The sequence below is a fragment of the Microcaecilia unicolor genome, chromosome 4, assembly GCF_901765095.1.
Source record: "Microcaecilia unicolor chromosome 4, aMicUni1.1, whole genome shotgun sequence".
In the NCBI taxonomy this organism is placed as follows: domain Eukaryota; kingdom Metazoa; phylum Chordata; class Amphibia; order Gymnophiona; family Siphonopidae; genus Microcaecilia; species Microcaecilia unicolor.
Window position 1 is genome coordinate 152,284,318 of NC_044034.1, and position 25,693 is coordinate 152,310,010.

General features: G+C 41.7%; 1 protein-coding gene and 1 non-coding gene across 2 annotated transcripts in view; one reads left to right on the forward strand and one right to left on the reverse strand.

Annotated features, from left to right (window-relative positions):
- The window catches only part of SHANK2 (SH3 and multiple ankyrin repeat domains 2), an 846,275-nt gene that overhangs the window by 512,674 nt on the left and 307,908 nt on the right, over window positions 1–25,693 (reverse strand). Inside the window, 1 exon segment of the mRNA XM_030200750.1 lies at window positions 20,200–20,509. Coding sequence (XP_030056610.1) covers window positions 20,200–20,509 — 310 coding nt within the window.
- On the forward strand, window positions 6,356–6,441 carry TRNAR-UCU. Its single transcript is given in 2 exon segments — window positions 6,356–6,392; window positions 6,406–6,441. It is a non-coding gene; the product is annotated as a tRNA-Arg (tRNA).

The following is a 25,693-nucleotide window of genomic DNA, read 5'->3' on the forward strand; positions in this document are numbered from 1 at the left end:
ACAGACACTGAGCACCCCAGACTTAGGACCTTATTCTATAAAGGTTATGCTCCTAAATTTACGCTCCTAAAATTTATACTCCTAAATTAGGAGCACAACCTATATTGGAGCATAAAGTATGCTCGTAATCTAGAAGCATACATTTAGAAGCATAAATTATGCTCATAAATTAGGAGCATAAATTTTAGAAGCGTAAATTTAGGAACAGAACCTTTATAGAATAGGGTCCTTACTGCCTCAATGTAAATGGCGAAATGGAGCACAGATTTGATAATGGCACTTAGGTGCACCAAAGCCATCACAGAATACCAGTATAAAGACTTGTTAGCCTGCCAAAACTTCAGCGTCCCCACTTAAGGCAGATTATTGGCTGGGGTAAGTTGACCCACCTAAGTGCACCATGTTCCGCCCACCTATAGGCCCCACTTACAGGTAACCAATTTTGATGCCTACTTTATAGGATCATGCATACCATTTATGGATGTAAATTCTAATTGCTGGCACTAACGATGCATGTGCCTCAATGGTGCACACTTAGCGTCAATTTAATAATGGCATTTAGGTGTTCCTAAGCAATTATAAAATACTAACATAAAGGCTGGCATATGTTAGCAGTCCTAAATACGGAGTACGTCATCTGACATGCTCAACTGATAGCATTCTGTAAGTTGAATGCAACGTGTGGTGACACACTCATGGCCCACCCAAGCTCCATCCACCTGTACGCCCCACTTGCAGGTACATGCTAAGCAAATTTGGTTCCTACTTTATAGCATAATGATGATGATGGGTACTTATAGATCACCACAAAAATAGAAATGTAATATAGAATCACATATACCAGAAACAGAAACTGTTTATATCAAATATTCTGAAAATAAGTTTCAGACATTTCTGAAAAAGATTATAAGGTTCAATTATCCTACTATCTACTGGTATACCACCTGGAAATTCTAATTAGTGGCATCAATAATGCACATGCCAGTACCCTATAACCTACATACATATCTGGCACCTAAGATTAGGTACCAGCTTACTCGATACCATGGTACAATGAAGAACTGAAAAAACTAAAAACACAATCCAGGAAACTCGAATGAGCATGGAAAAAAATAAAAGATACACAAACACTCAATGCATGGAAGCAAACTCAAAGAAAATACAAATACACAATAAGACAGGCCTAAAGGTTACACTAGAAAACCAAAATAGGGCCTGACTACAAAGACACAAAAAAATTATACCAACTCATGAACAAACTACTAGACATCACCTTGGTCACCACAACCAACACAGATATCCCATCTGCAGACAAACTAGCCAAATACTTCAATGAAAAAATTGTAAACCTACGTAACACGCTACCTCAGAAAACCACCGGCATTGAAAACTTCATCGAGTGTTTGGACCCAATCCTCGGTGTATACCCAGTGGACAGACTCTGAACAAGCTTCGCTCCCCTCACCACTAAAACAGTCAACCAAGCGATTAATAAGTTCTCCAAGACTCACTGTAAATTGGATACTTGCCCCAACTACCTACTAAAATCCGCTTCCCACCGCTTCATAGCAGACCTTACATCCCACTTAAACTGCATGCTTCAATATGGTCTTTTCCTTAAGGAAAACGGAAACATTCTACTCTCCCCGATACCAAAAGATACCAAGAAAAAAAACAAACAATATCACCAGCTACTGCCCAGTAGCATCAATCCCACTGATAGTCAAACTGATGGAAAGCATGGTAACCAAACAACTTACTGACTACATAAACAAATTCACAAAACTACACAAATCACAATCAGGATTTCGCTCCATCCATAGCACCGAAACAGTACTAATTACTCTATTAGCTAAATTCAAACAAGAAATTGCAACAGGCAAAGCGTACTTCTCCTACAATTCGACATGTCTAGTGCGTTCAACATGGTAAACCATAAAATACTACTAAACATCCTAGAATACTTTGGGATTGGTGGAAGTGTACTTAGCTGGATCAAGGGTTTCCTGACTACTAGAACATATCACGTGAAATTGAATTCGAACATATCACCATGGAAAGCAGATTGTGGAGTACCTCAAGGATCGCCACTATCACCACTCCTTTTCAACCTAATGATGACCCCGCTAGCCAAGTCCTTATCCAGTCAAGGCCTTAATCCCTTCATATACGCAGACAATGTGACAATACAATCCCTTCATATACGCAATGTCACAATATGCATCCCGTACAAAAATGACCCAACAGAAATCACCAAAGAAATCAAACTCAGCTTGAACATCATGAACTCATGGGTGAATGCATTTCAACTAAAACTTAACACAGAAAAAGCACACTGTCTCATCCTCTCATCCCAATATAACAGGAACAAACCCACCCCAGATCACACCCTCCCTATCTCAGACAGTCTGAAAATTCTCAGAGTTACAATCGACCGAAATCTCACACTAGACAGCCAAGTGAAAGCTACAACAAAGAAAATGTTTCACTCAATGTGGAAGCTCAAACGAGTGAAACCTTTTTTCCCCCCGAGGGAAATATTTTGCAACTTGGTACAATCTATGGTACTAAGCCATCTAGACTACTGTAATGGAATCTAGGCGGGATGCAAAGAAACAAATCATAAAGAAACTCCAAACTGCTCAAAACACAGCAGCCAGGCTTATATTCGGAAAAACAAGATTCGAAAGCGCCAAACCCCTACAAGAAAAACTGCACTGGCTCCCAATCAAAGAATGTATTGCGTTCAAAATCTGCACCCTGGTTCATAAAATCATCTACGGCAATGCCCCAGGATACATGACAGACCTTATAGACCTACCAGCCAGAAACACAACAAGATCAACACGAACATACCTAAATCTCCACCACCCAAGCTGCAAAGGACTAAAATACAAATCAACTTATGCATCCAGCTTCTTCTACATAAGCACACAACTGTGGAACGCACTACCATACACCGTGAAAACAACAAATGACCACCTAAACTTCCAGAAACTCCTAAAAACTGACCTGTTCAAAAAGGCATGCCCCAACGATCCAACTTAAATGCCTTAACCATGCAACACAATGAGATAAAAGCTTGTACTGGACATAACAACTCTTCCTTCTTATGATTCCCAATGTGTCTGTCACACATTAACTTTACTCTACCATAACCTCACCCTGTATTTGTTCATACCGGTACTGGCGATCGCCTCTATGGTACTATGTAAGCCACATTGAGCCTGCAAATAGGTGGGAAAATGTGGGATACAAATGCAACAAATAAATAAATAAAATAGAATTGTCCTTAATGAGGGCAGTTTCCAAAAGTCATTTTCTCAGGTAAAAGGGCTATATGAAAACTGCCCACCTGCCAAAAGTAAAAGTAAAGGTTTGCAGGGCTATCAGGTCTGACTTGTGCTTTGAATCAGCTGCTCTTTTCCATCCCCCCTCCCACTCGTCACCCTACCCCACAGTCGCTGGCCTAGATGACAACCATCTTAGTCTGCCTAATGGTTAAAATGGCCCTGGAACTGCAAGTATGACCAAATCTATACTGAGTCTGAAAACACTTTTTTCAAAATCCCAAAGGAGATATTTCTGTGACAGATCCTAAGCAGCGTCCTTCCACTCTTCCAGCTATTGGGTTGATACGTGACAACATCAATCATCTTGCTACAGAATCTGCTTTACTGCTGTAGAGAAATCCTGAACTACATAATTCCCCCAGAATTTCAACTCTTTTCCTAATAAATTAGAAATCACAGAGTGTAGAGCACATCTGTTTTGTCCTTCTGTTTGACAACATATACTTACATAAATAACCAGTACCTAAATATGGCTGGCTTACTTAATTTGGCCAATAGCACACTGTCTGGCTAAGACATTTCTTTTAATTGCTAGACAAATTCCCCATTTTCTGTCAGGCTATCATTCATACTATGCCTAAGTCAATATTCTTTTCTTTATTTGGCCTTTTCAACTTTTGTGTGTAGACACAGCATGTTACTACTACTACTACTAAACATTTCTAAAGCACTACTACACGTACGCAGCGCTGTACACTTGAACATGAAGAGACAGTCCCTGCTCAACAGAGCTTACAATCTAATTAGGACAGACAAACAGGACAAACAAGAGATAAGGGAATATTAAAGTGAGGATGATAAAATAAGGGTTCTGAACAAGTGAATAAGGATTAGGAGTTAAAAACAGCATCAAAAAGGTGGGCTTTTAGCTTAGATTTGAAGACGGTCAGAGATGCAGCTTGACATACCAGCTCAGGAAGTCTATTCCAGGCATATGGTGCAGCAAGATAAAAGGAACAGAGTCTGGAGCTAGCGGTGGAGGAGAAGGGTGCAGATAAGAGATTTACCCAGTGAGAGGAGTTCCCGGGGAGGATTGTAGGGAGAGATGAGAGTGGAGAGGTACTGAGGAGCTGCAGAATGAATGCACTTATAGGTCAATAAGAGGAGTTTGAACTGTATGCGGAAATGGATAGGAAACCAGTGAAGTGACTTGAGGGCTAAAATGAGCATAACTACACTGGCAGAATATTAGTCGTGCAGCAGAATTTTGAACAGATTGAAGAGGAGAGAGATGGCTAAGTGGGAGACCTGTGAGAAGCAAGTTGCAATAGTCTAAGTGAGAGGTGATAAGAGTGTGGATGAGGGTTCTGGCAGTGTGCTCAGAAAGGAAAGGGCGAATTTTGGTGATATTATAGAGAAAGAAACGACAGGTTTTAGCAGAACTGTGTGTGTGTGTGTGTGTGTATATATATATATATATATATATATATATATATATATATATATATATATATATACACACACACACACACACACACACAGTTCCAAGGTGGTGTAACGGGAACAGGAGTAGAGTAGTCTCCAGTCACTCCAAAATCAAAGACATATCAGCAATTACATGTACACTCTAGCAAATCCTTATAGTATTTTACGAAAGACTCAGTGTTTGGTGGCACCTTTTATAAAGCATTAGGGGAAATGTGGATCCTCAACCTGTATGACACAATTCCCATTTCAATGTTCTTTGTAAAATGAGTCTTAAAGTGGCACTGAAAATTCCCAGATAGGGCACATTAACAGGTAATTCTATACTGGGCACTTCCATTTAGGTACATGGCAGTAGGCCTATTCTATAATGGAACCAAGGCACCCAATGTTCCATTACGGAATGCAAGCGTAACCTGATGCACTTATCTAGGCATCAACACATCATCTAGGCAAGTGCACTTACATCAGCCATAGAGCTGCTGTAAGTGCGAGTACTGAATGCGGCAATGAGGTATACCACTTACAGCATTCTACATGTTATGTGTGTAAGTGGAAGCCATGCCTAGGTCCTACCTATGCTCCACCAGTGTGTGTGTTCCCCCTTGCAAATTCACACTATGCAAGAAAGGCACTTATTTACAAAATAGCGTTTAGGTGGAATATTGGCAAATATGTTTGTATTTCAAGGATACATATGTTTATCTACTCCTACCCTAGCTGAGATAATATTTAACCATCTCTCCGCACTCATGTGCAACTTTCTTTAAATCAGTCACCTTACTTTCTAACTCTTCCTACTATCTTACCTATCTAATTGTTACATCTTTGCTTTACCCTTCACTATCAACTATAATGCTCTATTAATTACGTATTGTGTTGACATTGTAAGTAGTATACCATACCATACTTTGTATTGTTATTTGAATATTTTTACTGCTGTAATTGCCTATTGCTCATGTTTGAACTATTCTTACTGTACACCGTCTTGAGTGAATTCCTTCAAAAAGGCGGTAAATAAATCCAAATAATAATAATAATGAGAGAGCTTACCAGATGCACCTGACTAACCACCACTTTTTCCCCTTCTGTCTTGATTTTTCTCCTAATTATTCTTCCTGTCATTTGTAACTCTTTTCTTGCCCCCCCCCCCCCTTTTACCCTACTCTCTCCCCGTGCCTATTTCCTTCTCTGCCCTATTTGTATTTGCCCCTATTTTAGAACTGCAAAATGCATAGATGGTCTATTCGATGTGCGGTATGCAAGTTATGAATAAACTTGTACTTTATTTGCCAACCTGTTACTCTCAGACACTTCATCATACTACACTATTGCTGAAAATGGAAAGGCTCACCCCTAAAGGGGAGCCAATTACAACCGGGCTGAAGGCTCAGGAAGAATCTGGGGGGGGGGGGAGAGGGAGGGAGGAGTGGGAGTGGATAGGAAGGATAAGAGATTGAAGGGTGATGGGTAAAGGGGCGGGTAGGGAGGAGGGGTGAAGAAGGGCTGTGAAGGGAAACACAGCGCCATTTGGATTTCAGCAAGCAGAGGGACTTTGTCTTCTTGTGTTTCCAAGGGGCTCTGTGGCGCAATGGATAGCGCTTTGGACTTCTAGTCGGTTGAAGAGATTCAAAGGTTGTGGGTTCGAGTCCCACCAGAGTCGTTTAAAGGATGGTGCGGCTCCGCTGCCGTCGGCTGATGAGTCTGGGTGCGGCGGTGTTTTGCCTACGGGTCATAGTAGTGCTACTGTTATGAACAATGATTTATCCTTAGCACAAGGCATTCGCAATGCATTGTTGGATTATGAAAGGGGTAGGTCCTTAGGAATGCCGGGAGGGCATGTGGGGGGGCCAGGGGTAGGTTTAGGGGTTCCGGCAGGGGGGTCAGGTGAGACGGGAGTACTGCTGGGTCTTAGTCAAGAGACGACAAAAAGTGTCATAGATCCAAAAAGTGATGTGCTATGTGGGGTGTATACTTTGTCTTCTTGTGTTTCCAAGAATCTGAAAGAAAAGATTTGGAAACGAGAATTCATAGATATCTTTTCCCTTTTGTTACGAGAGGAGGAGGATGAGACTGCTTCTTTGAAAGATAAGATGACTCTCTTCTTGGAAAGGGAAAAGAAACCCAAGTTATTCCGGTCTATTGCCAACTGGACATCGGCATTTCATATATTTATGACAGTGGTTATTGAAAAGGAGCCGGACGTGAGTCCTTATTTAATAAGGTACATGGATTCCATCATTCGGGCTCACAAGAGATATGGGGGATGGGCTTGGCTAAACTATGATATTAAGTTTCGGAAAAGCATGGCCGATAACCCTGATATCTCTTGGAAGCATCGAGTGGTGGATCTATGGCTGGATGAGATGTCCGTACAGAGACCTTTCACACAGGATAGGGGGTTTACTTACATGGAAGGTACGGGGTGGCGGGGCAGCCAGCCCTTTCAGTCTGGGCCGGCATCTCAAAGGCAATTTGGGGCGCCGGCAGGAAAGCGAATTTGTAGACAATTCAACAATGGACATTGCACATGGCACCCCTGTAAATTCAGGCATGTCTGTGCAGTGTGTGGGGGGGGGACATTCAGCAGGGCAATGTCGGCAGCAACGGGACAGGAAGCAGCAGCCAGGGTACTCGACTATGCCGTCGGGATACACTGGTCAGTAGTTGGGGGCAGCTGGCGCCTTCGCCAATTAAGTTAGAGCGTATGCAGGTATGGCTGGCACGTTACTATGATAGGGTAAGTGCGGAGGCCATCACATCCGGTTTTACTTTGGGTTATATTATTCCTTATCAGGGCCCTTTATTGCATTCTACACATTACCCCAGAAATGCTGTCTCAATACATGCTCATCATCAGATTGCAGCAGAGAAAATTCAGAAGGAGTTGCTTAAGGGTAGAATAGCAGGGCCGTTTCGTGAGCCACCTTTTGAAGCCATAATAGTTTCGCCCATTGGGATTGTTCCAAAAAAGGAGCCTGGGAAGTTTCGATTAATACATAATCTTTCTTATCCCGTGGGGCAGTCGGTTAATGATTTTATCGATCCTATAACTTGTTCGGTGCACTATGCTTCTGTGGATAAGGCGATAGAAGTAATCAGGGGTCATGGGAGTCAGGCTTTTTAGCTAAGGCTGACGTGGAGTCGGCTTTTCGCTTGTTACCGGTGCATCCAGATTCCTTTCCGCTGCTGGGGTTCCGTTTCAATGAGCACTTTTACTTTGATAAATGTGTCCCGATGGGCTGCTCTATTTCCTGTGCCTTTTTTGAGCAATTTAGTTCCTTTGTACATTGGGTGGTTGAGCAGGTCACTTCAGTAGGGGCGGTAGTCCATTATTTGGATGATTTCTTGTTAGTGGGTAAGGATGCGAGAGGCTGCGCGGTTTTGTTGAGCACTTTCAAGCGAGTGGCGGCTCATTTTGGGATACCGTTGGCTGAGGATAAGACTGTGGGGCCTGTGAATGTTATAACGTTCCTAGGTGTAGAGTTGGATGTGCCGGCCCAGTGTTCTCGTCTGCCAGCGGATAAAATTAGATGCTTGCTGGAGGCAGTGCGGGCGATGCAACAAGTTAAAAAAGCTACTCTTAAACAATTTCAGGAGCTCTTAGGTTTGCTATGTTTTGCTACCAGGGTAATGCCCATGGGTCGCATTTTCGCCAGAAAGCTGGCTTTAGCGACAAGGGGGGTTCTGAAAGCTCACTATCATATTCGAGTGACACAAAGTATTAGGCGGGATCTAGAGGTCTGGGGTGTATTCTTAGAGCAGTTTAATGGTAGAACTTTTTGGCATGACCTTCCGCAGCCCGCAGATGCATTGGAACTGTTTACAGATGCGGCAGGGGGTGAAGGTTTTGGGATATATTTCCAAGGAGCGTGGTGTGCAGAAAAGTGGCCGGAGTCATGGATTCAGGCAGGGATTGTACGGGATATAACCTTTTTAGAGTTATTTCCCATATTGGCGGCTTTACATATTTGGGGGTCGGGTTTGGCAAATAAAGCTATTGTTTTTAATTCAGATAATATGGCAGTAGTAGAGAGTTTGAATAGATTATCTGCCAATACAGTACCAGTTATTAATTTGATAAGAGCAATAGTTTTGCAGTGTCTGCGTTGGAATATATCTTTAAAGGCGAAGCATATTCCTGGGAAGCAGAATATTATAGCGGATGCTCTTTCTCGCTTTAAGTTTGCAGATTTCAGATCCAAGGCTCCCATGGCAGACAACAGGCCGACAACAGTGCCAGACATCGTTTGGACTTATGGCCCCGGGAAGTGTGGGAGTTAGCTCTTCAGGCATTGTCGCCGGCAACAAGGAAGAAGTATATCTCAGCTTTTCTGTTTTATATGCAGCACATGATGGAGTCTGGTAATGGAGGGTTGTTCACCACTGATGCATTAGTGGGCTTTATATCAGCGGCTCGAAGGGAGGGTCGCAGTAGGGCACAGGTGGCTATTACGATTGCTAGTATTAATTTTTCTCCAAATTGTTTGGCTGGGAGAATCCCACCAAGGCTTTTGTAGTGTCAAGGATGATGAAAGGGTGGCACCGGGTAGTAGGTTCCTCAGTGGATAACCGTCAGCCTATTCTGCATGGTGATCTGTGTGCCTTGTTTGCAGTTACGGATGAGGTGTGTGACTCGCCATTTGAGGTACGGCTATTCCGCTGTGCCTTCGCATTGGCTTTTCATGGGGCCCTTAGGGTGAGTGAGTTGGTGGCCCAGTCTAAGTCTGCGGGGGCTGACAAGGGTTTGTTAATGCGGGATGTGACTGTTACACAGACGGGGATTGATTTACTCATACGGAGCTCAAAAACTGACCAGTTGGCTAGAGGTTCACACATGTGGATTAGACCTCACTTACCGGAAACTACATGTCCTTTATACAATTTGCAACAGTACCTACAGATTAGACCAATGCCATATTTGATAATTTGCCAATTGCATGTGACTTGCAGGTGACGTGGTGGAACAGTACCAGATATGGATCTGTGGTCACTCTTATGTGCATTGGGCACATAAGAGGGCAGCGGCACGACCTGATGGGGTGAATTTGGGCTTCCCGAGGGGGAAGGTGGCTGTACGATGGTTGGGTAAGAGAGGGATGCTGTGGGCTCAATTGTTGCCAACCATAGAGTGGGAGTTGATGACTTCCAGGGCACCACAGTTTCTCATCCTGCATTTAGGGGGCAATGATTTAGCGAGGATGAACAGTGTGCTATTAGTGAAAACAATACAGAAGGATTTATTAAAACTGGCATGTTTGCTGCCCCGGACCAGACTCGTCTGGTCGGATATTATTCCACGACGAGTGGAGGGGCGAGAGGTCGCATACAGCGCTCGATGGCACACGCAAAAAAGTTAATAGGTGGATGGGTAAATTTATGGGGTCACTTAAGGGGCAAGTGATTGTGCATGAGTTCCTTAAAGAATCTTGTGCGGGTTTGTATAGATCGGATGGGGTCCACCTGTCTGACGTGGGTCTGGATATATTCAATTTTGATTTGCAGAATTTTATTGAAGCCATTACGTTGGTGGTAGGTCGCAGCCCGGGTTTGGGGGGAGCCCGCGGCGAACGAGGAGTCGTTGCCGTGGGCTGTGGCATAAGCTATGGAACTTAGGTAACATTAGCGACGAGTACACAGCACCTCAGCGGATAATATGGCAAAGTGAGTTACTATGTATATGTTAATGACCTGTTGAAAGTTACAATACTGAGCGAAATGTTATGCCTGCATGCGGGCAGGATTACAGAACAAGATGGACACGGCTAGTCTCCTGGCTTGGACGGCCAGGGGGCCAATAGCTTTGGTTAAAGTGGTAAATGCATCCTTGTACGGGATGCATTTGATTGGACAGCGTGCTATAGCAGACAGCACTGAGGAGGAACAGGGTGCTTGGACGGCACAGCCTGTAGTAATATAAGCAAGAAGGGCTGTGTACTCGGAAGGAGATGTTTATCAATGATGTTTATCAATGATGTTTACCAATGATTGTTTATGTGAAGGTTTACGGTAAATAAAATTTTGGGACCTGGCTGCGGCCTAAATAAATCCACATTCGTTAAAGAAATTGGCTTCTGGTGGTGTTTTAACAGAAAGGGGTGACTGAGTGAATGCCGAATGCCCGTGTTGATGGAAAGGCTCACCCCTAAAGGGGAGCCGATTACAACCGGGCTGAAGGCTCAGGAAGAATCTGGGGGGGGGGGGGGGGGAGAGGGAGGGAGGAGTGGGAGTGGATAGGAAGGATAAGAGATTGAAGGGTGATGGCTAAAGGGGCGGGTAGGGAGGAGGGGTGAAGAAGGGCTGTGAAGGGAAACACAGCGCCATTTGGATTTCAGCAAGCAGAGGGAGCAGTGTTGACCCGCCCTCCCGCCCATGAGGTACGGGGGAAGGGTCGTTGTCGCAGCAAGGCATAAGCTATGGAACTTAGGTAACATTAGCGACGAGTACACAGCACCTCAGCGGATAATATGGCAAAGTGAGTTACTATGTATATGTTAATGACCTGTTGAAAGTTACAATACTGAGCGAAATGTTATGCCTGCATGCGGGCAGGATTACAGAACAAGATGGACACGGCTAGTCTCCTGGCTTGGACGGCCAGGGGGCCAATAGCTTTGGTTAAAGTGGTAAATGCATCCTTGTACGGGATGCATTTGATTGGACAGCGTGCTATAGCAGACAGCACTGAGGAGGAACAGGGTGCTTGGACGGCACAGCCTGTAGTAATATAAGCAAGAAGGGCTGTGTACTCGGAGGGAGATGTTTATCAATGATGTTTATCAATGATTGTTTATGTGAAGGTTTACGGTAAATAAAATTTTGGGACCTGGCTGCGGCCTAAATAAATCCACATTCGTTAAAGAAATTGGCTTCTGGTGGTGTTTTAACAGAAAGGGGTGACTGAGTGAATGCCGAATGCCCGTGTTGTTCAAACTCTATATTTTTAATCTAAACTGTAAGCCACATTGAACTCGAGCTTGTTTTCAGGATAATGTGAGATATAAATGTCATTCATAAATATATATGCTAGTATTTTACCCACGTGGCCTGCCACTTAAGATATTAGTGCTTTTAAATATTGGCCCAACTGTGTTCAGTGTTATATACCTGTATCTTCCAGTGTTTGCCACCCCCAGTCTCAAAATGACTGTTCTGAAATTCAGATAGGATTCTGCATTTGTAATATTTATTAAAAATCAATTTTCTGTGGGCAGGCACTGCGGGTTTAAAATTCCACCGGAATGCACAACTGCTTAACTTTGAAAGGGCACCCTTTAAATTTTCAATTATCAACAGATAATGTAGTTACAATTTTTAAACCACAACATAAAAATAAAATTAGGTAAATGTAGAAAATCAGAGCTTGTAGCTGATACACACTGCATAGAGATTTACACTCTTATCTTCTTTATCTCACAATAATAAATCAGCAGCAAGTGTCTGTAAACATGCTTTGCACAGCAGTTTATTCAATGTAACACTGCAGATAACAGAACTGATTCTATTTCTTGGATGCTGAGTTATCAAACATTCTTTTGTGTACTTCAGGATGCTTCCTGCTCTTCCAGATTAATTTTCCTCACAATACAGGGCCTAAGATGGAGATGTTAACAACATAAGCATTGCCATACTGGAACAAATCAAAGGTCCATGAAGCCCAGGATCCTGTTTCCAACAGCGGCCAATACAGGTCACAAGTGCCTGGCAAGGTCCCAAGTAAAACAGATTTTTTTTGCCGCTCATTCTAGAAATAAGCTGTGGATTTTCCTAAGTCCATCTTATGGACTTTTCTTTTAGGAAATTGTCCAAACTTTTTTTTTTAATCCTTACTAAGCTAACTGCTTTTACCACATTATCTGGCAACAAATTCCCAAAAGTTTAATTACATGTTGAGTGAATGTTGAGTGAAGAAATATTTTCTCCAATTTGTTTTAAATTTACTACTTAGTAGTTTCATCGCAGCCTCCCTAGTCCTAGTATTTTTGGAAAAAGTGTCTACCTATTCCACTCCACTCAGTACTTTAAAGAACTCTAACATATCTCCCCTCAGCCATCTCCAAGTGAAGATCCCTAGCCTCTTTAGCCTTCCCTCATTGGGAAGTTGTCCTATCCCCTTTATAATTTTGTTGCCTTCTCTGTACCTTTTCTAATTCTACAATATCTTTTTTTAGATGCAGTGATCAGAACTGCACACAGCACTGGAGGTGTGGTCACACCACGGAGCGATACAGTAGCATTATAACCTTCTCATTTTTGCTTTCTATTCATTTCCTAATAATTCTTAACATCCTATTTGCTTTCCTAGATGCTGCTGCACACTGAGCACAGGGTTTGAACATCTCATCAACGATGACACCTAGATCCTTTTCCTAGGCTGGGACTCCTAATGTGGAACCTTGCATCACATAGCTATAGTTTGGTTTCCTCTTTCCCACATGCATCACGTTGTACTTGTTCACAATAAACGTCATCTGCCATTTGGATGCCTAGTCCAAATAGCACAATCCTCTTGCGATTTATGTGTTACACATAAGAACATAAGAAAAGCCATGCTGATTCAGACCAAAGTCCATCGGGCCTGGCATCCTGTCTCCAACAGTGGCCAGACCAGATTTCAAATACCCAGCAGATGTTAAAAGGTACATCTATTTCCCATAATTACAGTTGTACACACAGAAAACCTTTAGAAAAATCACACCCTAGCCCCCTAATTCTATAAAATTTATAGAATGTCGGTTGTACATGCAACATAATTTAATAATTCACTGTTAATTGGAGATGAGGCAATGATTGGCTTAATTTGGTATTAATTGGCTCCAATTGATAGTTTCATGCACAACTGATCTTAGTTGCTATTCTGGAAGCTGCATGCCCTATTTCTGTCATGCGAAAGTCCTAGGGAGTGTGGCCACGGAAGGAACATGGGTCAGTCAGGGGCACATCTATAAGTTACACATGCAGGTTATAGAATACTAGGAGTTATGAGTCCAACTGCCAAGAGTTAGGTGAGAGCACTTACATCAGGCTTTGGCATAAGTGCTCGCGCCTAAAGGTAGGCATGAAACGCAAGTATTCCGTATGGAACTGCAGTTATAGAATTCACAGTGAATGCGCATCATCCTGGTGCCTAAACTTCACCGCCATTTACTGAATTAACTCCTCATTGTTTGGTGCTCTTATAACTATAATTGTGATGTTATTCCATAGAGGCATCTTTCCAAATCTGAACAGCCTGAAAATGCCATTTTCATCGCCCTTGTATTACTAGATCACCGTTAAATATACAGATGTTTTTCCTTCTCTGCTTTCTACTGTTACTTTTGTTATTCTATCCTCCATAATTCATTGCTCTCTCTTCTCACAGTGCCCCAGCTACACTGGCTGCCTTCCATTAGGATACTTAATCTAGTAAATTGTAATATGCAAACAAAATGTATTGTTAGTTTTGGGGGTTTTTTTAACCCTCCTTCAAAACTTGCAGCTGCAGCACAGCACAGAGACTTAGAAAATGAAAGCAGAAACAGTAACTGACAGGCAGACATGGATAACACCACCGACCATAATCAGCTGATAACTGGGGTTATATAGAGCCTGATTTCAGAAACACAGGATCTGATATTCCAAGGCAGTTATTTATTTATTTATATTTTGCTCACACCTTTTTCAGTAGTAGCTCAAGGTGAGTTACATTTGGGTACACTGGATATTTCTCTGTCCCGGGAGGGCTCACAATCTAAGTTTGTACCTGAGGCAATGGAAGGTTAAGCAACTTGCCCAATATCACAAGCAGCAGCAGTGGGATTTGAACCGGCCACCTCTGGATTGCAAGATCGGTGCTTTAACCACTAGGCCACTCCTCCACTGTAGGCCAAAGTGGCTGCTACCCAGATTAGAACCAGATAAGTGCTGCTGAATATTTTCTCTGACCACCTTGGCACTTTAAGGGCATTTCTGCAACATAGGGTGCCCATGTCTACGCTTGCACTATTCATGCAAATGCTTAGAAAATTGCATTTATGCATGTGTGCAAATACAGGCATAATTTACATAATATGTATTTGCAGGAGAGGGGTGTACAACGGGTAGAGCATGGGCAGGACATAGTTGCATGGGTACCTGCCACACTTATGCAAGCTCTATGGCTGGTCCATGTGTGGATTCCTCAAGGTTAGGTTTGTCGATACTGGGGTTAGGCTACCATTTCAGAATAGAACCTCAGCATCTAGGTTCCTTTATAGAACAGGCTCCTACCACGCACCCTCGGGGTGCCCACTTATAGAGCTTGCCCCAATTCAGATAGTGCTAGGACAGTCTGTGGGCAAAGCACTGACAGACACATAAGTTATCCAGCAACAAATCTGTCCTAACTTTCTCGAGATATCTTTTCAGTTATTAGTCAGATTATCACCACTCAATGGAAACCGCAACCTGTCAGTACTGATCCCTGCTACTCAGTTGCAGACACTATCTGGATTCTGCCACTGAATACTGGAATTCTTTTAACCAATGGTGGCCACTATTAAAAAATAAATAAATAAATAAATACTGATCACCATGGGCTCCATACTGGAAGGATAGATTTTGCTTATATCATCCAAGGAGGAAAAGGGATGCCTAAGTCTGAACATACACAGTTTGCAGAGTTTTACACAAAGCTCACTGAACACGCAGCATTTTGTAAAAAGCCTATACGGCCACAGGAAATACATGTATATTTTGCAGTACTACAGAAGAAACAGCTATTTTACAAAGAAACAGGTTTTTAAAAAGAACAGCATCACACAAGGCTATGCATATATAAATACCAGCACTCGCACATGTAAATGGTGGGTTTTGCAACCTACACGTGTCAGCATTTGCAAAACTGTTTTTTCAAGGGGAACCAATTAGAAAGACAAGGCCCAAAACACAAATTTAAATGCCAGAGAAGTCAGCATAATTTTCCCCCTCAACAACTTCTGCAAATACCAGGTCCACACAACTGGCATACCAATATTATATGCCACCCGGGACAGGGCACAGCACAACCCCCCCCCCCCCCCCCCCCAGATAGTGCTTATGCAACCTCCCCCTGGGTGGAGCACACTCCACACTTCCAAGCAAGGGTGTGTGTGGAGCAGGCGTGTGGATGTCAGCTCTGCCATCCCCTGCCCCAGAACAGAAAGTTGATATCAGAGGGGGCAGGGGACCAGCAGAGCCGACAGCCACGTGCCTGCTCCACACACCCCCTTCTGCCGGCACCCAGGGCAAACCACCCCCCACCACAGATACACTAGAGGGTTACCTAACATTTATGTGTGCCCGAGAGCAGTATAAATGCCATTGTTTGCATTTTCAAGGCAGATATATGTTTTTATTGCAAAATAGGAAATACTGTACAAGTTTACTTATAAGATCCATCCATACCGTGCACACAATAAACCTCCTTCAAATCTGTGCTTTTAAACGTGGAAGTAGTGGCTTTTCTACATCATTAAGAACTAATATTCAGCCACTGGAAGTCAGATTTTTTTTTTAATGCTGACTGCCCCCACTGAAATTATGCCTGGATATTCAATGCCAGGCCATGCCTAGGTACCAGCATTAAATATCTGGGTATATGCAAATAGCCAGCACTTAACTAGATAACCAGCTCAGTGCTGAGCATTGGTACCTAAGTTAAACTGGCCAAAGATAGGACTGCTATTTACCTGGTCCTATTTGGCTGGTTAACTGGTTAAGGACTGAATACTGTCACTTATCCATTTAAGTGCCAACTCCGCCTTCAGACTGCCCATATGATAGCCAGTTTCGGCTTTAGCAGTTAGACGGGATATTCAGTGGCATTATCCAAGTATGAATTGAATATGTGAATGTACTGTGGAAACCTATATGGTAAAGTTTGAATTCTTATTATTAATTTTATTTTTATATCATCTGTTTTAATGATGATCTTTCTTATACATTTATTGATTTTATAATGTTTATTGTTTGTAGACCCCTGGCAAAGGTTCTTTCAAAATCTGGCCGGGTTGGGTCCTGTTTCCATTTAAGTTGACATTTGGATAAACTCTTGCAGTGTTTGTTCTTCCTTGGATTGCTACTGCTGTTTGGTTGTCTGTTCTGTCTCCTGTTTGTTTCTACTGTCCAAGTATGAGCCATTCAATATTCCTCGCTCAGTGCCAGTTAACTGGGCAAGGGGCTCTTTTACCTGATTCACTGGCTTTGAATAGAAATCTCATTACAAATACATGCATAGCCATTTATATATGTAAATTAGCTTTTTACAGTCTTATAATATCTTCTTGGTTGACATCTCCCCTTATATGCCATCTCCCCTTATATGTTACAGTTATACTGGCTTCCTGTGGAGACCAGGCTACGATTCAAGATCTTGGTGTTGACGTTCAAGGCCATCCATGGAGAGTCTCCAGACTATCTGATCAATCTCTTTGTATTTTTGAATAGGAACCAGAAATCAATTTTTGTTACGTTTTCCTTCTGTTTGTAAATTGAAGGCCCTGTGCCCTCATCAGTCTTCTTTACCATATCAGGCTGCTTCAACCTGTTACTATTTTTCTGAGACATATAGAACACTTTTCTAAGTTTAAGAAATTGTTGAAAACCTTTCTATTTAGAAAATATGTTTCCAATTGATGTGTGTTTTCTGAAATTCAGTTTAGGATAACTGTTGTGTAAGTATCTGGAATATGCTCCTTCTCTTTATGTTATCTGCCTTGAACTTGTCGGTTATAGCAGGTTATAAGACCTTAATGTAATGTAATGAAAGGAAAAGTGTACTCTTATCTTTTATGACAGTGGCTCACATACTTGTCCTATGTATCTCATGGATCTTCATGATATATGTAGTGAATATGTGTGAGATACATATGCATAGAATGGAAGCAAGTACATAAAAATATATATCTCATGCATATGAAGTCTCAACAGAACATCACAACTTTCAAATTGATATCGAAACATCATATTTTGGATCATCTTACTGACCTGTAACATCTTTTGGTATCTGTGCTGTTGTATTTGAGCTGTGCTAGTTCTAGTGTGACTATGAGTACTTTGTATGTTAGATTGTGTATGTTAGATTGTTATCCGCCTTGGACAAAGGTGGGTTATAAATAAATAAATATTCATTGCACATATCAGAAACACACAATTGGATATGGGTTCATGAAGACCTCACTAATTTCACACCCTACCAGCACCACTTTTAGTACACAACATTTCCAAGTCTAAGAAGGCAAGACCTCTCTAGAACAAAAGCAGATTCAGCGGTAGTCTCCGCATTATGTCACGTTCTAGGGAGAAATTGTTTCATGGGTCTGGGGATAGGGAGCTTCTTTTTAACAAAGAAGTGTACTATTGCTTGGCATGCGTCAAGATTTTGAGTGAGAAAGAACTGCAAAAGGTCACCGTTATCCAACTTGGACAAGTTATATAAATAGATGAACTCATGACATTTTCAAACTATTCTTGTTCATGTACTTGGAATATGGGAGGGGGAGGAGTAGAATAGAAAGTTGTTCAATTTTACAGATGCTGAATACAGAACTGTTCATATAAAGGGATTAGTCTGAAAGAAAAGGATGTGTTGGCCCACCTTGGCATCTACCTTCGTGGTATGTCAGGAAAAGGTTTAGACACATACAGTGGGGGAAATAAGTATTTGATCCCTTGCTGATTTTGTAAGTTTGCCCACTGACAAAGACATGAGCAGCCCATAATTGAAGGGTAGGTTATTGGTAACAGTGAGAGATAGCACATCACAAATTAAATCCGGAAAATCACATTGTGGAAAGTATATGAATTTATTTGCATTCTGCAGAGGGAAATAAGTATTTGATCCCCCACCAACCAGTAAGACATCTGGCCCCTACAGACCAGGTAGATGCTCCAAATCAACTCGTTACCTGCATGACAGACAGCTGTCGGCAATGGTCACCTGTATGAAAGACACCTGTCCACAGACTCAGTGAATCAGTCAGACTCTAACCTCTACAAAATGGCCAAGAGCAAGGAGCTGTCTAAGGATGTCAGGGACAAGATCATACACCTGCACAAGGCTGGAATGGGCTACAAAACCATCAGTAAGACGCTGGGCGAGAAGGAGACAACTGTTGGTGCCATAGTAAGAAAATGGAAGAAGTACAAAATGACTGTCAATCGACAAAGATCTGGGGCTCCACGCAAAATCTCACCTCGTGGGGTATCCTTGATCATGAGGAAGGTTAGAAATCAGCCTACAACTACAAGGGGGGAACTTGTCAATGATCTCAAGGCAGCTGGGACCACTGTCACCACGAAAACCATTGGTAACACATTACGACATAACGGATTGCAATCCTGCAGTGCCCGCAAGGTCCCCCTGCTCCGGAAGGCACATGTGACGGCCCGTCTGAAGTTTGCCAGTGAACACCTGGATGATGCCGAGAGTGATTGGGAGAAGGTGCTGTGGTCAGATGAGACAAAAATTGAGCTCTTTGGCATGAACTCAACTCGCCGTGTTTGGAGGAAGAGAAATGCTGCCTATGACCCAAAGAACACCGTCCCCACTGTCAAGCATGGAGGTGGAAATGTTATGTTTTGGGGGTGTTTCTCTGCTAAGGGCACAGGACTACTTCACCGCATCAATGGGAGAATGGATGGGGCCATGTACCGTACAATTCTGAGTGACAACCTCCTTCCCTCCGCCAGGGCCTTAAAAATGGGTCATGGCTGGGTCTTCCAGCACGACAATGACCCAAAACATACAGCCAAGGCAACAAAGGAGTGGCTCAGGAAGAAGCACATTAGGGTCATGGAGTGGCCTAGCCAGTCACCAGACCTTAATCCCATTGAAAACTTATGGAGGGAGCTGAAGCTGCGAGTTGCCAAGCGACAGCCCAGAACTCTTAATGATTTAGAGATGATCTGCAAAGAGGAGTGGACCAAAATTCCTCCTGACATGTGTGCAAACCTCATCATCAACTACAGAAGACGTCTGACCGCTGTGCTTGCCAACAAGGGTTTTGCCACCAAGTATTAGGTCTTGTTTGCCAGAGGGATTAAATACTTATTTCCCTCTGCAGAATGCAAATAAATTCATATACTTTCCACAATGTGATTTTCCGGATTTAATTTGTGATGTGCTATCTCTCACTGTTACCAATAACCTACCCTTCAATTATGGGCTGCTCATGTCTTTGTCAGTGGGCAAACTTACAAAATCAGCAAGGGATCAAATACTTATTTCCCCCACTGTATAGCACTGACATGTTTCCAATCACAAAGCATTTTGTTTATGATATAGAATGTGGCTGTCTATAAAAATCTTTCTGGGTGAAAAAGATATGGACATCTTTACATACAATAACATGAATCTTAAAACTGTTAAAGTACAAACAAGGCTGTATCCCTTGTGGTACTTGATGAATTATTCAATTACCTGATGTGCCTGTGCTGCTGTCTCTTTGCATCCTCTCCTCCTCGGTTTAACGATGGCGATCGGCTTCGAGGTACTTGTGCATAACTCCCAATAGTTTTTACGGTGCCATTAGGATTATTCTGCATCTGTTGAAGTAGCTGAGGTGAAAGGCTGCGGTGGGAAGAGGTGGAAGAGGAAGCCGACCAGTCGGGGACGTTAGTGATGTTCAGATTGTTATCACTGTTGGAGCGTAGCAGGACATGGGGAGTTGTCAAGGTGTTCTGGGGTCCTCTCCTTCGATTCGAGTAACTGGGTGCCTCTCTAAATGGCACTGTATGAAGAGAGAAAATAAAGAGAATATTGTAATCTGATAACATTTTGGAATGTTTTTCTGTTTCCTATCAGAAAACTTCTCAGTTTTCAACTGATTGGTTCAAGTGAATATCAAAATCAATCAAGTGAATTGCATCCCAGATCTGTGCCTCAGGTTATAACCAATAGCCTAAAACCCAACAATAACTACACATTTTAGTAATTCGAACCGTCAGGCAATACAAATTACAATTTGCTTGTGGGGAATACTTAGCATCCCTGAGAAAATGGATTCAGGGAGCAAGAAATTTCTTGAAGTTCTTAGAAATGTTGGAAAACAAAAAACTTTTATAAATCCCTTCCACCAGGCTTGCCCTCCTTGAAAAGATCATTTCAAATTATGAACCCCAAAGGGAGAAATAAATTACTCAAGATCCAAAGTAGAAATCAATCCCAAGCACAAATACATATATATTTTTTGCTTTGTTTGTAAATCACTTGAACAGCTATCTCGGGAATGAAATATAAGTTCTAATTTAAGGTGAAGAAATAATGAGAAACTTTCGGTATAGCCTGTTTCCTACAGCCAAGCCAAATTTTTAGTGAGAATAAGTCAAACTTCAGCTCACTTAAATGCTCTATACATCATAATGCTTCTCAATGTTTTCCAACACCATTGTGTTTAAATTAGTGATTTTTTAACACACAAAACTTAGTGCAATAAAAAATGTTTTTGCTAAATCAATTCCCAGAAAGCTGTATAAGTGCTGAAAGGAGCTCTCCAATTAGAAGCTGATCCCAAATCTGTTGAAATAAGGGCACCAGATTTACAAAGCAAAAGGCGACAAACTTATCTTAACATTTCTGTAGACATCCCGCCACTGCTTTCTGAACCATCTGACAGAGCACCGTTTCACTCCTTCATCAGGAACGCCGGAGCCATTTTTAAGAATGTCAGCAGATCTTTTCAAATGTCTTTGGCCAAATTTGTTATTGCACTGTTTCGTGTGCTAAAAAAAATCACTAATTTAAATACAACAGTTTTGGAAAACACTGAGAAGCATTATGAGTATAGAGCATTTAAGTGAGCTGAAGTTTGGTGTGTTCTCACTAAACATTTGCCTTGGCTGTACGAAACAGCCAATACTGAAAGTTCTTCATTATTTCTTCACCTTAACAATCAATTAGGAATTGTATTTCATTCCTGAGATAGCTGTTCAAAGTGATTTACAAACAAAACAAAACATATATATATTTGTGCTTGGGATCGATTTCTACTTTGGATCTTTTTGAAAAGATTGCAATATTTAATTTACACACTTATAGTCCATATCTTTCAATTAAACAAAACTGTGTGGACCATATATGAACCTTCATCAACTCATAGGTATTTAATTATAAATAAATGTCATTATATCAACACTGCATAAAAGTTTAAATCATTTATATACCCCCTAATTCTATAATCTTGTGCACACATTTTTGCACAAATTGGCAAAAATGCATGCATAGGTTATAGAATACTGCCAGTAACATGCATTACTTAATTGACACTAACAACCAATCACCCACTGGCGTTAACTGGTGCTAACTGGCACTAATTTGTAGTTACGTAACTGCACTTAGTCGCTATTCTAGAAACTTAGCATTGTAAAGCTATAGCATGTAATTGAAAGGGTGTGAATGTGGGAGGGGCCTGAGTAGGATCCTAGAATATTGTCAGTTATGCACACAATAACAATATTTAGTTGCAGTCATTTACACCAGCCAGACATGGAATAAGCAGCCGCTCCTAAATGTTGGCACATAAATGCCGACTTATGCTAGCATGCCAGTGGTTCATAAACCTGGTCCTGGAGGAACCCCAGCCAGTCAGGTTTTCAGGATATTCGCAATGAATATTCATGAGAAAGATCTGCATGAAGTGGCGGCAATGTGTGCAAATCTCTCTCATGAATATTCATTGCGAATATCCTGAAAACCTGCCTAGCTGGGGTGCCTCCAGAACCTGGTTTGGGAACCACTGTAGTATCCAATAATGGCAATAGAACATTTAATAGCTGATACAGAATACACACAGTGACCTTTTCAGAATTACCCCTATAATGATTATTTCTATTAGGGGTGTTACGACACCACAATCTTCCTCAGGTTCATACAGAGAGACCAAGTGGAGGCAAATAACACCTTGCAGAATTAATCACTTTCTAATGATACCGTAACGGTGATAAGTAGATTAATGAAAGGGTTCCTGAAAGTTTTCAGAAAAGCTATAACCGTTTTTAGGCATGTTTCATCCAAGTTTCAGAGTCTATTTGGGAGGCTCCATCCATTCATTTGTCTACACGCACAGGCATAGAGATCCAAACAAAAACACACATACACACAGAACTCATACAGCCCCTGTCACCTTAATGAGAAACACTTTACCATACCTTTTCATATCCAGACCCCAAGCAGACATGCACAAGTTTGCAACTAGGGAAAGAGAAAATGTGCCATTCTGTCACACTAAGTGTGCACTTTTTAACTTATTTTCCAAGAAAAGGCTTATAAGCTTTCAGGTTCTGTAGATTCAGCGGTTCTTTGAGATCATGCTTGTAATGTCAAAAATCTGTATAAGTATACCAGTATTAGCAGTAAAGAAGGTTTCTACAGGGTAGGTAACTTAATTCTTCAGGACTCATAAACAGCTCCAGCTTTCAGAGTGAACATGTGCAAACCCACCCAGCACCAAGACCAAATGTTTGCAAATAGATCTGTTGAATGTTCAGTGCGGATATCATAAAATCCAGGGAAAGTCCTCAAACTGTCAGAACCTAAGCAAGCAAGAATTGGTGGGAAGCTGCTCAAAGGTCAACTCTACTTAGAAATAAGTCTTAACAGCATTGCCAAACCACTAATGACGTCTTAGTTATTTTACTGTACAAGGCAGTTTAAATCAAATACTACAAATCACAGGGCAAAATCCAGATTTGTTGTAAATTCTACCTACCACCAGTTCTGCAATCTACTGAAATTATAAGGTGGAAAACAGAGTAAAATCAATGGATATGTATGAGATAGCTCCCCCCCTTCTAACTGAGCTCTTTCTTCATTCTTGCAGAAATAAATTCTAATAAAGAAAGAATCTGGACATAGGTAACAGACAATTTCAGCAGAAAAAAAATATTGAAATAACAGTACACAGTCCCCCAGATTCTATACATGGTGCCCAATTTGGGCAAGATGGAAAACAAAACAGCAGATCAATATAACATCCAAAGATTTTATTAATGATAGCAGAATAATGCCCGACACAGGCTGTGTTTCACCCAAAGGGGCTGCGTCAGGGGCTAAAACAGAAAACTTCCAATAGGAACAATTGTAATGTTCATAAAAAGAAAAACCAGCACATCCGGAAAGACCAATCATATGTCTGATCATCTGGAGACTCTCTGCTAGTAACACCGGGTTTCAGCAAGTGCCCAAAGTTATCTGCGAGCATCATAGCTACATGTGGTTCTATAAAGAGTATGCATCCATTAAAGCGGCATTTAACACTGAAATTTTTTTCAGTGACTATTTTCGAGCACCATTTACAGAATTCCTGCCAGTATTTATTTATTTGTTACATTTGTATCCCACATTTTCCCACTTATTTGCTGGTTCAATGTGGCTTACATAGCACCGTAAGGCATGTTGCATCTTGGGGGAGGGAGGAGAGAACAGAGGGATGGAGAGATGTTGGACCACTATACTACTTATACTGTTGACACTTTACACAATAAAATATCCTAACACACAGCAGAGGGTATAAGAGGAAGTGGAACATATAGACATGTAAGACAGTGTAGCAGAGTGCGACAGAGAATAAGGGGACTAACTTAAAGAAAGTTGCATTTGGAGTCAGAAAAGATGCATGAAACTGATCTCAGCTAAGGTAGGAGTGGATAAGGAAGCCCTGCTACAGTATGTGCAGCCAGTGTTATGCAGCAGATGAAAGCAGTAAATGTTTTAAAGGGGGTAATTCTATAAAGCAGGCACTAACATTTACATACCAGTTATGCAAATAAATATTTAGAATACCCGCATATATTTATTTATTTATTGCATTTGTACCCCACATTATCTCACCTTTTTGCAGGCTCAATGTGGCTTACAGAGTGATGTCATGTAAAAATCAATACATGTTTTAAATACAGTTGATCATAGGCTGATGTAAAAGGTTATGATAAAATCAATACATGATTTAAATGCAGTTGATCCTAAGCTGATGTAAAAGAGGTAGTAGATGGGCGGATGTTGGGTAGGTTGTGTGCGAGTATTTTAGGTGTACACATGTGTGCACATGCTGGATTATTTATGTTATTTTATTGCATTTGTATCCCACATTCCCCCAGCTATTTGCAGGCTCAATGTGGCTTACATAGATTTGTTAACATGGTCATTTCAGGATATCAGATACAGTTAGTAATGTGTAACGATCAAGGAAGGGAAGAGAGAAGAAGGAAGAGAGTGATTAGGGTAGTTATAGAGGTGGGCGTTCATAATTGAGTGGGTTGGTGAGGTGACTTAGTGAGGATATAGGTTCTCAATTGTAGGCCTGGTTGAAGAAGAATGTTTTCAAAGATTTTCGAAAGATAGTTATTTCGTTGATTGCAGGACGTCAGACTCACAGAAACAGAAGCCTGCACGGCCACATTACTGACCTGCAAGGGCAGGCTTCTACATGGAATGTTGCTGGTGAAGGAGTAGCCTAGTGGTTAGTGCAGTGGACTTTGATCCTGGGGAACTGAGTTCAATTCCCACTGCAGCTCCTTGTGACTCTGGGCAAGTCACTTAACCCTCCATTGCCCCTGGTACAAAATAAGTACCTGAATATATGTAAACCGCTTTGAATGTAGTTTCAAAAACCTCAGAAAGGCGGTTTATCAAGTCCCATTTCCCTTCTATAATTACATGCATATCTCCGACAGCATGTACATTGCAGGTGGGCATGCATTTGGGAGGAGGGAGGGCAGGATGCACATATCACCAGCACTTTGGCATGCACACATTAGTTCTACAGCTGGCCTAGGTACATACATGCAATCTACCCAGTTACACTAGTATTTTATTACTGAAAGTAGGTACACATTTACACACATAGTTTATAGTTATTGACATATCACCGGAGGGTCATTCTTGCCCCTCATGCTGGCATCATGTATAAGGTAAGCGA